This window comes from Chelmon rostratus, chromosome 8 (genome assembly GCF_017976325.1).
Source record: "Chelmon rostratus isolate fCheRos1 chromosome 8, fCheRos1.pri, whole genome shotgun sequence".
Classification (NCBI taxonomy): domain Eukaryota; kingdom Metazoa; phylum Chordata; class Actinopteri; order Chaetodontiformes; family Chaetodontidae; genus Chelmon; species Chelmon rostratus.
This window is the reverse complement of record NC_055665.1, coordinates 1,185,323-1,199,078: the sequence shown is the minus strand read 5'-3', so window position 1 is coordinate 1,199,078 and position 13,756 is coordinate 1,185,323. Positions and strand designations below refer to the sequence as shown.

The window sequence follows — 13,756 nt, the reverse complement described above, 5'->3', positions numbered from 1 at the left end:
AACGTGATTATGAGAAGTTTAGTGAATTAATAATTAACAGAAGTTTGTTTTATTTACCCGTTTGATTTAAAGGATAACTTTCGTTTTTTACAACCTGGACTTTATTTGTAGCATTAAATACGACCATTTAGACAACCCGACAACTTTGGTATAATACAAGTTATCGGGGCATCCGTGCGCAGCCTCTATATAACGCATAATCTGCGGCGAAACTCGTTCATATTCCAATATTTTGTTATGATATGCTGGTGCTATTCCCCTCTGAGCCCGTGGTGGCATGTTATCAACATCCAGTTGTCATCGATGAACATTGTCCACAAGAACACCACCAGTTACCGTCTACTCGTGGACGCGCAGCCGTTTGTTGTTGTTTGGCCAGCTGTTCCTCTCTCTGCCTCCGCGTCCTCCTTTCAACGAGCTCCTCGTCCGTGTACTCTGGCTCAAAACGGTAACTACGTCCATCGTAAACAAAGTCATCATCCACCACCTCAGAGTCGGAAAAATATTCATCCATTTTGTGAAAAATAACAGTCGCGAACTACAGCTAAACTAGCCGACCGCTGCAGAGTTAGCCGTGTTGTGGCTGGCTGCTCGCAGCGCGCGGCGCTCGAAAATGACGTCATCCACGTCAGAAGTAGTTGTCTAGAGACACCGGATGTTGATAACATGCCACCACGGGCTCAGAGGGGAATAGCACCAGCATATCAGAACTAAATATTGGAATATGAACGAGTTTCTGCAGATTATGTGTTATATAGAGGCTGCGCATGGATGCCCCGAGTACTCGCATTATACGGATATACGCGCCGCTCCTCTGGGCTAATTTCTTCAAAACGACTCCAAATGCCACCAAAGTTGTCGGGTTGTCTAAATGGTCGTATTTAATGCTACAAATAAAGTCCAGGTTGTAAAAAACGAAAGTTATCCTTTAAATGTAGCTAAGGATACAGATTAAATTCAGAAACAGGAAGTGAACTAGTTTAATATACATTTGATGTCTTTCTGTCGGTTCTGGACCAGCTCAAATCCTGTTTGGGACTATTAGGAAAGGACATGATTGTCCCTGTGTCCCTTTTGGATCGCATCTCAGTGAGAATTAATTTAAGCACATTGAGTTCTTGCAGGCTTTCCATGGATCCCTTTAGTCAAGACTTCAGTTTCTTGACACCAGCAAATTACCAAAACCATGCTTACGTGGTTGGCTCAGGAGTCAGAACAGATCCTGTCGTCTTTAACAATTCAGCACAACATGAGAGACTCAAATGAAAGGGACGGAACCATGGATCGAGACATTATAACCTTCACCAGGATGGAAAGTCCTGGTGAAGGTTATAATATCTCAGCTCGTAAACTCCATCCATCTGTTTTCTGACGTTTATCAGGCCGGATCACAGCGGACTAAGCAAGTCCAGACTTCCCTCTGCATATAATCTCTCTGGTGTGTTGTGGGCCAACCCCGGGGTCCGAACAGGACCACATGCCCAGAAAACCTCCAAAGGAATCATGACTCTGATAGGCATCAGAAAAAATCGGCACAGAGTGAAGAAAAATGGCTTTTACTTAATGAGCCGCTGACAAATCAAACCTACCGCCATCGCGCGACCAATAGCAGGGGCGTTTTTCAGAGAGATGACTGCTGGGACGATGTTCAGGCCGCGGTACTCCATCATGGCCGTGACGATGTCGTTAGCATCCTGTGTGGGTCCGTTAGAAAAGAAGACGGCCACCTTCCTCATCATCACTCCCGCTCGGATACGCTTGAAGACGTTCTGACCCACGAAGCGCATGGCGGCACCCAAGTAGCGGCTGTTGGACGTCCTCTCCAGGGCGATGTTATTCACAGATTCCTTCAGCTGTGTCTTGCGGCGGTAGTCCTGGAAGCGGATCAGGTACTTGGTGTGGGCGCTGTATCCCACCACGGCGACACGGGCGCCCGTCGGACAGTTGCTCTCGGCGATGGCGATGTCCTCCAGCAGGGAGATGAGGGCAGAGCGCTGCCTCTCGAAGGCTGCCGGGGTCACGTCCTCGGACATGTCCAGACCGAACACCAGCTCGGTGGGGTAGGCCGGACACTCTGACCGACCTGAAAACCGACAAAGAAGAGTTCACGCGGACAAAGAGAACCTGTCACAGCAATTACCATGAAGAGAAGAAAACAGACACTAACGATGCTATCAGTGCAGTTTAGACCACACTCAGTCTTTGTCCAGGCGAGTTCAAGTGTCAGAGACGGACACCAGACAGCTCGGCTGATTTCACACCAGCTTTTCAAATAGTGAGCAATGAGCTCAGCTTTCACTTATTTCAACTTCGAACTGAACACTTAAACACACAAAAACCAGAAACTGAAGAATTCGAGCTTATTGTCCGCGAGAGCCCGACCAATAAATCATCATTTCATTTTATCTTTACATATAGATCAGTGTCTACATGGGTCGATAAGTAAAGCAGAGTTTGCGGTGATTTAGAAATTAGGCTTCATTACATAGTTTGTCCACCAGAGGGCACCGACAAGACATCCCGCTCTCTACATATCTTAGAGATTCTTAAATAACCAAATTCTTACAAAAAATGATAATGAGTTTATTAAACAGGACTCTGGCTCTAAGCTCCAAGGTTTCCCGCCGAGGTTCTTACTGAAGACGTAAATCTCAACAATAAACAGCTTCGTGTTTAAACTGGTCTAAAGCCACGTTAGCAGCTCTGTGAGGCGGTACTTATGCTAATATCAGCATGCTAACAAACTCAGAATGGTAACATGTTGATATTTCACAGGTATAATGGTTCCCATGTTCACTTGTCTTGTTTTAGCATGTTAGCATGCTAATTAGCCCTTAACACAAAGTCTAACAAATTACCAAATTAAAACGAACATTACTGGCATAAAAATCAGATGTACTGTGCCGTATAGAAACTATGGGACACATTATGTAGCTGCCGACCTTCGTCCAAACCAGCTGAAGAGGCTGAAATGTGCTTTCTTGCTCAGTGATCTCACTCAACAGCAGTTTTCTTTTCTACTCACCGAACTGTCGTGATTTGAAAGTGGAGATACGTACCGATGGAGCAAGCTGTGCGGAGAAAAAAAAACACCTGTTAGAGAACTGCGGGACCGTCCAATCACGCTTGGAAGCGCTGAACAGCGTCTGTATATTTTACCTGCTGTAAAAAATGCAGGAAAATGCTGTAAAAAGAGTCTTCGACACTTACCACAGTTGTCCCGGATGTAGGTGATCAGCTGACACTCCTAACAAAACAGAAACCACGTATCAACGCTGAGGATAAGATTTGATATTTCCCTTGATGTGGGCAGGTGAAGTGAATTTTAAGGTGGACTTACAGTCATGCCTTTGCCTCCAGGAGGACCTCTGGGACCCTGTGAAGAGTAGAAGACGAAGCATTGTTAACCCTTTCTCTTCATTCAGTCGTCATCAGTCAATATTCTGATTCTCTGCTGAGGCCGTTCAGAGTACAGAGGTCACATGGGAGGTGGACTGCTAACAGCTAATGCTAATAAACATGTATTCAGTTCACAGCAGCAGGACTTAAGGTGGAGTGAAGAAGATCCAGCGTTCAGCTGAAACAGAGATATCAGCTGTGTGGAATTTCATTATTAATTAATCATTTAGCCAGACAATAGTGACGTCTTGTTTTGTCTGATCAACAGTCCAAAACCCCCAAATATTCTATTTAATATCTTGTGTGACAAAGAAAAGCAGCTGGAATTAAGGTAGTATGTGTTTAAAGGTGGCACATTTCAGTTAATACAAACATATGCACACATTCAATTACTGACCTTAATAGGTGTGTATAATTTAATATTTCTATATCTGAGCCATCCATCCATCTTTGCACTCACGTAGTTTCAATATTTCTAGATTTGTTTTATTAAACAGGTTTAAAGGCAGCAGTGAAAGTCCAATGCATGTCACAGTTAAGGTGGTATGCAGAGTTAGTGTGGTCTGGATTCAGTGGCGTTTTATGGATCATGATGATGATGATGATGATGATGATGATGATGATGATGATGATGATGATGATGATGATGGTACTCACCCTGTGTCCCGCATATCCTGGTTCTCCGGGCACGCCTGATTCTCCTGACCTGCCCGAGTTTCCCTGAATCAGCAGAAACGAAAGTCAGCGACGAAGCAAAAACACTGTTGGTAAAAACTCAGATCAAAGTCACGTTAAGACTCACGCCTCGACCCGGGTTCCCTTTACGTCCCGGATATCCTTTGGGTCCCTGCAGGCCGTCCTCGCCCTGAGCACAACAGCAACACACAGTAAACTGTTTGGACTTCAAGACACTTCCTGTTTCTCGTGTTCTGGCTTTTCTGATCTCTGAATGTCCAAACTTCAGCGCTCACTTTAAGCTTTCAGTATTTCCACCGGAACAATAAATAAAGACACGAGTTGATTCACGACAGTCTCTGATCTCATAAATCCAGGATGTTACTGGTCATTCCTCGGCCTGAGACATGAGTCTTAAATCCAGAAGAGATCAGCTGTGACTCACTAAACTCTCTAAAGGAATCACAAAACAAACACCACAGCTGCCGTTATCCGCTGTGACCCCATCACGCAGCCACGCAGGTGTAGCTCAGAGCAGCTGATGCTTCTGCTCGCTGGTCTGCTCGTTCTCTGCTGGAGAACGTGTGAATCGTCCAGCGAGCTCAGATACAGTTTCTGCCGCTGTGCTTTCTGTGGTTGCCATGGTTACACTGTGAGCCAAGGCAAGTTAAAAAAAAAACATCACAGACCTTCACAGTTCCTCACAGACTGTCACAGACCCTCACAGACTGTCACAGACCCTCACAGACTCTCACAGACCGTCACAGACCCTCACAGACTCTCACAGACCCTCACAGACTGTCACGACTCTCACAGACCCTCACAGACTCTCACAGACCCTCACAGACCATCACAGACCATCACAGACTCTCACAGACCATCACAGACTCTCACAGGCTCTCACAGACCGTCACGGTCCGTCACAGACTCTCACAGACTGTCACAGACCGTCACAGGCTCTCACAGACCCTCACAGACCGTCACAGACTCTCACAGACTGTCACAGACTCTCACAGACCTTCACAGACCCTCACAGATCCTTACAGACCCTCACAGACCATCACAGACCATCACAGACCCTCACAATCTCACAGACCCTCACAGACTGTCACAGACTGTCACAGACTCTCACAGACCTTCACAGACCCTCACAGAACATCACAGACTCTCACAGACTCTCACAGACCCTCACAGACTGTCACAGACTCTCACAGACTCTCACAGACCTTCACAGATTGTCACAGACTCTCACAGACCATCACAGACTCTCACAGACCCTCACAGACTCTCACAGACTCTCACAGACCCTCAAAGCTTCATGACTTTCTCACAGATCAGTTTTTATAATCTTCCGGCAGCTCGTCTGATCCCTGCTGGCTGATGTTCTTTGTTTGATATATAAGTGATTCTGGATTTGATCTGATCTGCGGTCAGTGGACGGACTCACCGGTAGACCGGGGTAACCAGGGAAACCAGCATCTCCCTGCAACCAGAGGGAAATAAGTAGTTATCACAACTCATGAGTGTATTAGTTATTTATTAAAGCGATAAACAGTCAGAGGATCAGCTGACGGGACAGATCTCTACCTTGACACCTTTTGGTCCTGCAGACCCGTGACCGTCACTGCCATCCTGACCCTGAATCAGAGCACAGACAGGGACAGACGTGAGGGACGGTTTAGATTACAGAGTATACACAATCACGGCGGACGTCTCGGCTCCTTACCGGCATTCCTCTGGGACCCTGAGAGCCTGGAACCCCTTTATCACCTGGATCTCCTGGTTGGCCCTTCAACAACAACAACACTTTGATTTATTTTCCCGTCATGTCGACGGACCATCACAGACTCTCACAGACTCTCACAGACTCTCACAGACTCTCACAGATCGTCACAGACAGTCACAGACTCTCACAGACCCTCACAGACCGTCACATACTCTCACAGATCGTCACAGACAGTCACAGACTCTCACAGACCCTCATAGACCTTCACAGACCGTCACAGACCCTTACAGACCGTCACAGACTCTAACAGACCGTCACAGACCTTCACAGACTCTCACAGACCCTCACAGACTCTCACAGACCGTCACAGACTCTCACAGACCGTCACAGACCCTCACAGATCGTCACAGACCGTCACAGACTCTCACAGACCTTCACAGACCCTCACAGATCCTCACAGACTCTCACAGATCGTCACAGACCCTCACAGACCCTCACAGACCGTCACAGACCTTCACAGACCTTCACAGACTCTCACAGACAGTCACAGACAGTCACAGACTCTCACAGACCTTCACAGACCCTCACAGACTCTCACAGACTCTCACAGACCTTCACAGACCATCACAGACTCTCACAGACCTTCACAGACTCTCACAGACCTTCACAGACTCTCACAGACCTTCACAGACCCTCACAGACTCTCACAGACCTTCACAGACCATCACAGACTCTCACAGACCTTCACAGACCCTCACAGACCTTCACAGACTCTCACAGACCTTCACAGACCATCACAGACTCTCACAGACCTTCACAGACTCTCACAGACCGTCACAGACCTTCACAGACTCTCACAGACCCTCACAGACCCTCACAGACCTTCACAGACCCTCACAGACTCTCACAGACTCTCACAGACCCTCACAGACTCTCACAGACCCTCACAGACTCTCACAGATCGTCACAGACAGTCACAGACTCTCACAGACCCTCACAGACTCTCACAGACCTTCACAGACCCTCACAGACTCTCACAGACCTTCACAGACCATCACAGACTCTCACAGACCTTCACAGACCCTCACAGACCTTCACAGACTCTCACAGACCTTCACAGACCATCACAGACTCTCACAGACCTTCACAGACTCTCACAGACCGTCACAGACCTTCACAGACTCTCACAGACCCTCACAGACCCTCACAGACCTTCACAGACCCTCACAGACTCTCACAGACTCTCACAGACCCTCACAGACTCTCACAGACCCTCACAGACTCTCACAGATCGTCACAGACAGTCACAGACTCTCACAGACCCTCACAGACCGTCACATACTCTCACAGACCGTCACATACTCTCACAGATCGTCACAGACTCTCACAGACCCTCATAGACCTTCACAGACCGTCACAGACCCTTACAGACCGTCACAGACTCTCACAGACCGTCACAGACCCTAACAGACCGTCACAGACCTTCACAGACTCTCACAGACCCTCACAGACTCTCACAGACGTCACAGACTCTCACAGACTCTCACAGACCCTCACAGATCGTCACAGACCTTCACAGACCCTCACAGACTCTCACAGACAGTCACAGACTCTCACAGACCTTCACAGACCCTCACAGACTCTCACAGACCTTCACAGACCATCACAGACTCTCACAGACCGTCACAGACCCTCACAGACTCTCACAGACCCTCACAGACTCTCACAGACTCTCACAGACCCTCACAGACTCTCACAGACCCTCACAGACCCTCACAGACTCTCACAGATCGTCACAGACTCTCACAGACCCTCATAGACCTTCACAGACCGTCACAGACCCTTACAGACCGTCACAGACTCTCACAGACCGTCACAGACCCTCACAGACCGTCACAGACCTTCACAGACTCTCACAGACCCTCACAGACTCTCACAGACGTCACAGACTCTCACAGGCTCTCACAGACCCTCACAGACCCTCACAGATCGTCACAGACCTTCACAGACCCTCACAGACTCTCACAGACAGTCACAGACTCTCACAGACCTTCACAGACCCTCACAGACTCTCACAGACCTTCACAGACCATCACAGACTCTCACAGACCGTCACAGACTCTCACAGACCCTCACAGACCCTCACAGACTCTCACAGACCTTCACAGACCCTCACAGACCCTCACAGACTCTCACAGACCTTCACAGACCCTCACAGACTCTCACAGACTCTCACAGACCTTCACAGACCATCACAGACTCTCACAGACCCTCACAGACTCTCACAGACCCTCACAGACTCTCACAGACCCTCACAGACCTTCACAGACTCTCACAGACCTTCACAGACCCTCACAGACCCTCACAGACTCTCACAGACCTTCACAGACCATCACAGACTCTCACAGACCGTCACAGACTCTCACAGACCCTCACAGACCCTCACAGACTCTCACAGACCTTCACAGACCCTCACAGACCCTCACAGACTCTCACAGACCTTCACAGACCCTCACAGACTCTCACAGACTCTCACAGACCTTCACAGACCATCACAGACTCTCACAGACCCTCACAGACTCTCACAGACCCTCACAGACTCTCACAGACTCTCACAGAATTTCACAGACTCTCACAGATCGTCACAGTCACAGACTCTCACAGACTCTCACAGACTCTCACAGACCTTCACAGACCCTCACAGACCCTCACAGACTCTCACAGACCCTCACAGACCCTCACAGACTCTCACAGACCCTCACAGACTCTCACAGACCTTCACAGACCCTCACAGACCCTCACAGACTCTCACAGACCCTCACAGACTCTCACAGACCTTCACAGACCCTCACAGACCCTCACAGACTCTCACAGACTCTCACAGATCGTCACAGTCACAAACTCTCACAGACCCTCACAGACTCTCACAGACCCTTACAGACTCTCACAGACTCTCACAGACCCTCACAGACTCTCACAGACCCTTACAGACTCTCACAGACTCTCACAGACCCTCACAGACCCTCACAGACCCTTACAGACTCTCACAGACCCTCACAGACTCTCAGCCGTCAGTTCCTCCCAGTTCCTGTCGCAGTAACTTCCTGTTGTTGGAGGACCTGTGATCTGACCTGATCTGACTGAATATTAATTATAATATCTATCATAATAATAATATCTTGAAGCTCGTTGCCAAGGTTACAGATAAATGATGTCACAAACCTTCTGTCCATTGGCTCCACGGCGTCCGACTACGCCCGGGTTTCCGGCTGGTCCTGGTCCGCCCTGCAGGAAAACCAACAGAGTCAGAGCAGAGCTGAGACGGCTGACTGTTCTCCATTGTCTGAGCGTCCTCGAATGCATCACCACAAAGAAAAAAAAGGTTTTAGAACGTTCACTGGACACCAAACACCGGCTGCAGACGCCACCTGATCAGAGTCCTCGTCACCACACCATCACACCCTGAACACAGCTTTGACTTCTCTTCAACTTACTGTTTCTAGTTTTGGTGGAACATTTTGGTTTATTTTATGTGAAAAGGAAACAGCAGCCAGTGACTGTGAATAACTGTCTGCCGATCTATAAACTGCACATTTATTGGAGGCGAATACTCCCACGGCGGCAGCTCAGAGGCAGTTTACGAGCAGCGAACACACTCGACCTTTCTAACATCTGCAGGTGACTAAATATTATCTGTAATGGATCAAATATATCAAAGAGAATCAGCCCGTTAAACTGACAGAAATAACTGATGTGCATTTGCAGTTCATTATTCTCCGACTGGATCAAACCGAGGTTTGAACTTCCCTTCTGGACGCTCGTGTGAAAACAGTCGATTCAACACAAGATGATGATTTAATCTCAGCCTGTTTTCATAAATCAAAGTGTCTCACTCGTAAATATCAGAGGAGAAGAACAGAGAAAAAGAGAGAAAAGAAAGCCTCGTCTATCCTGAGAACACCTAAACACATCACCGTCCACCAGCTCCTCGATGACTAACGAGGAGAGACGAAGACAAAGACGCTTCAATCTGATTAAAACTGAAACCAGCGACTTCCAAACTGTGAACAACGAAACTAAGAATAAAAGATGAAAACTGTCAATCTCAAATATAAACTAACAACCAGCTGATAGAAGAAACACAGAGAGAGAGACAGGCAGAGAGAGAGACAGAGAGAGAGAGAGAGACAGGCAGAGAGAGAGACAGGCAGAGAGAGAGACAGACAGAGAGAGACAGGCAGAGAGAGAGACAGAGAGAGAGAGAGAGAGAGAGAGAGACAGGCAGAGAGAGAGACAGAGAGAGAGAGACAGGCAGAGAGAGAGACAGAGAGAGAGAGACAGGCAGAGAGAGAGACAGGCAGAGAGAGAGACAGAGAGAGAGAGAGAGAGAGAGAGAGAGAGACAGGCAGAGAGAGAGACAGAGAGAGAGAGACAGGCAGAGAGAGAGACAGAGAGAGAGAGAGAGAGAGAGAGAGACAGGCAGAGAGAGAGAAAGGCAGATAGAGAGACAGGCAGAGAGAGAGAGAGAGAGAGAGAGAGACAGACAGACAGACAGGCAGAGAGAGAGAGACAGACAGAGAGAGAGAGAGAGAGAGAGAGAGAGACAGACAGCTCATCATGCTGTTTAGAATGAGCAGCAGCTCTCTGCACTCTGTCTTTATTCGGTCTTTATTTGGTCTTTATTTGGTCCTTTGGGGACTCGTTCTTTCTGGCTCTGATTTGTGGCTGATTCATTTAACGAGCGCCATGCAGCTCATAAATAAAGATAATTTGAGGGCGGCTCAGGTCGTTAAATCACATGACTGCGGTGAAAAATCAGAACCTCTGCAGCGCCGCCTCGAACACGGCTTGATTTCTGCCGTCCTGTTTGACGCCTGCTCAGAAACCTGAAGGAAACATAACTGAGAGCGACATCTTTGTCCGGAAGCAGAAACCAGACGAGCCCCAGACGTCTTCACGCTTAGTGACACGCGCTGATTAACTAATTAACGAACCCTTCCTGCGCTCGTTAAGCAGACAGTTCGGGATAATACTGATTTACGACCACCGAGAGTCTCCGGAGACGGGAAACAACGACCTCCGCCGCCTGCTTTTGGCGCCCGGCTGCAGGGATCCGCGTGCAGCTCACAGCGGCGAGCCGCGGTCTGACGTCTCCCGCAGGCCGAAGCAGCTGACCTGCTGACCTCAGCAGCCCACAGATGACAACTAGCATCAATATTTAGAGAAAGTTTTCAGATGGAGCTTTGTGGCTCTTCAGACTGAAGCTCTTCTGACACCGGCTGATTAAACTCTCTGTCTCTGTAAATATTTAAAGCTGCATGTTCCAGACTTTCAAATCGAGCTGCACAAACGGTAAATATCAGCAACAGTGCAGGAATATGTGCATATTTAGAAAGAACATATTTATTTATGGAGATTAAAGATAAATGAAGTGAACGTCTGCAGAATGTGGAGAATCTCAGTTTTAATTATAAGTTAAGTATAAATGAATTCTTCTTCTTTAACGCGTTCGGCTGAGCAGCTCGTTGTAACGACAGTCGATCATTTAATTGGATCATTTAATTCTCTTCTGTTCACAGTAAATGTTCTTTGATTGTGTTCTAAAGTGAGAACACGCCCCCGTCGTTACAGGAAGTGATGCTGCCGTTTCTTCTGACTCATCAGACCTTCAGTGGAAAAACTAGAAAACTGGACGTTTTTTAGATTCCTGACAAAGACGTGAGACCGTGTCCTTCTGCCAGCTGGTCTGGGGTCAGTCGAGGTGATGTACTGACCTGAGGTCCAGGGAGGCCAGGGATTCCTCTCGGCCCCGGCTGACCTCTGACCCCTCTGGTACCCTGCAGGAACCACACAGATTTATCAGATTGAGATGCGCTCAAAACATGTCTGTAGGCAGGACGAGGACAGATTGTCTCACTGCTGGAAGCTGTCTCGTCTCAGCCTCATGTGAGGACGCAGGATCTCTCAAAGTGTTCGTGATCTGATCACTCACCTGTGGACCTGAAGCACCTGGGCTGCCTGGGACTCCCAGAGCTCCTGGCTGTCCAGGTGCACCCTGCAGGAAGACACAGGAAGACGCAAACGCACGCACACGCACACACACACGCACGCACACACACACACACACACACACACACACACGCTGCGTCAGTGTTTTCTGGTGTGTAAACTGGGACTTACAGCTCTGAGTGTTGTTTGAGTTGCTCTCATACCTTCTCACCAGGTGACCCTCGTCTTCCATCTGGACCCTGCAGACCAGGAGAGATTCACATGTTTCATGAGTAACGTATTAGTCAGCATGATGTCATTAACAGACTATTGATTAATGACATCACAGACGCTTTGGCAGACGCCGTCATCTCTTGTGTATTAAACAGAGTCACATATTAAACAGTCATGTTCCACTTCAAGCAAAGAAATACAAAGGATTCTAATTTCAATCAAACTCATACGATCGGCTTTAAATTGAATGAATCTGATTGGTCACAGAGTATGATGTAACGGCGGCATACAGAGAGCCAACTGACAGACAGCAGAGATATTATTAATATGAATCAGCTACAGACTGAACTGTTCTCTGGTTTCCAGCTTGTTAAGAAACTGTTAACGATCTTCACTGTAACGTTAATATTAACTCTGCTCGTGCAGCGCCGCTCCAAGAGCGCTTTCGACACTTCCTGTTGACGTCACTGCACGCGCATGAGAAGAGTGGAGGTAAGAAATCTCACCGGGTTTCCAACGATTCCGCTCTCACCTGGCAGCCCGTCCACTCCAGGTATGCCCTGTGGATTCAAACACGTCACATTTCAGCATTCAGTCTGAAAGGATGAAGTTTTTATTATTCAATTAAGATTTAGGACTCAATTACAGAGTAAACTGTTTGTTAAACCGTTAAACCGAGTTAAATACTGAGACGCTGCATTCACTGCCATCAGGAACAAACCACCAGCACAGTTTCTGAACTGAGCCTAACGTGAAATGATTCAAAATATTACATTCGTCCAATAACTTCCCCAAAGCTCAGCCTCCAGCCGTCGGCTGCTTCATAGCCTGAGCGTCGACACAAAGCCGGCGCGAGCTGTTTCTCACCGGTAAGCCTGCGTTGCCGGGGTCTCCTTTGGCTCCTGGGACGGTGTTATCAGCCCCCGGTTCACCCTGTGAGACGAAGCAGCGGGACAGTTTAGCTCCCTGACGAGTTTGGCTGCATCACTTTGTCTCAGCACACGGAGCTGATACCACGCTGACTGTCCGAGCTGGACGTCCAGCAGGGACACGGGAGGGATGAAGGAGTCCAGATGTTCAGCACACGTGTTTTACACAGTGAGAACATGAAGCAGAGAGAACTACAGAAGACACCGAGGAGAAGCAAAGAGAGCAGGAACGAACCGTCGAGCTCATAGAAACACAGAGATGGAACACACGTCTGGTCTTTCTGCGTTTTTATAAAGTTACAGACAGAAAATGTTGGGACTCACCGGATCTCCTCTTAGACCTCGCTGTCCTTTCAGCCCCGCCTCCCCTCTGATACCTGGGATACCCTGAGGACGACAGTTCAACCCGTCAATCAACCGGCCGGAGGTCAGAGGTCGACGCCTCCGAGCCTCGCTCCGTCATCATACTGTGACGGCCTCATCCGATTGGGCCGAACGGCTAAAGAGGAATTTACTGTTTGTTCTGACTGACTGATCAGGAAAACACCAGCAAACAATAAAACAAAAACACAAAAAGCAGGAAAACGGACGAAGACAAAATATATATATATATATTACTATAGACAGCAACGCAAATATTACTCATCAAATGATACGTTCAAATATTTAGCAGAGGTTTTTGTGAACAGGACTGAGTGAGGTGTTATTTAGCTGCACCTGAAGTAAACATTTAAATTTAAATGCACCTAAATTCTAAGAATACAATATAATACAAAATATAAGTACACACAACTATAGTCCAGCA

The 13,756-nt window shown here is 47.9% G+C and overlaps 1 protein-coding gene across 2 annotated transcripts in view; it reads right to left on the bottom strand.

Moving 5' to 3' along the window:
* Positions 1-13,756, bottom strand: part of col6a4a (collagen, type VI, alpha 4a) — a 59,234-nt gene that overhangs the window by 7,948 nt on the left and 37,530 nt on the right. For both annotated transcript variants that reach the window (XM_041941663.1, XM_041941664.1), the window contains exons 21-36: positions 13,276-13,338; positions 12,890-12,955; positions 12,529-12,582; positions 12,013-12,048; positions 11,793-11,855; positions 11,575-11,637; positions 9,023-9,085; positions 5,801-5,863; positions 5,662-5,712; positions 5,522-5,557; positions 4,202-4,264; positions 4,057-4,119; positions 3,341-3,376; positions 3,211-3,247; positions 3,060-3,071; positions 1,590-2,083 (exon numbers count right to left, since the gene is read on the bottom strand). In XM_041941663.1, the coding sequence (XP_041797597.1) occupies positions 1,590-2,083; positions 3,060-3,071; positions 3,211-3,247; positions 3,341-3,376; positions 4,057-4,119; positions 4,202-4,264; positions 5,522-5,557; positions 5,662-5,712; positions 5,801-5,863; positions 9,023-9,085; positions 11,575-11,637; positions 11,793-11,855; positions 12,013-12,048; positions 12,529-12,582; positions 12,890-12,955; positions 13,276-13,338 (1,263 nt within the window). The remainder of the gene's footprint in view (positions 1-1,589; positions 2,084-3,059; positions 3,072-3,210; positions 3,248-3,340; positions 3,377-4,056; positions 4,120-4,201; positions 4,265-5,521; positions 5,558-5,661; positions 5,713-5,800; positions 5,864-9,022; positions 9,086-11,574; positions 11,638-11,792; positions 11,856-12,012; positions 12,049-12,528; positions 12,583-12,889; positions 12,956-13,275; positions 13,339-13,756) is intronic.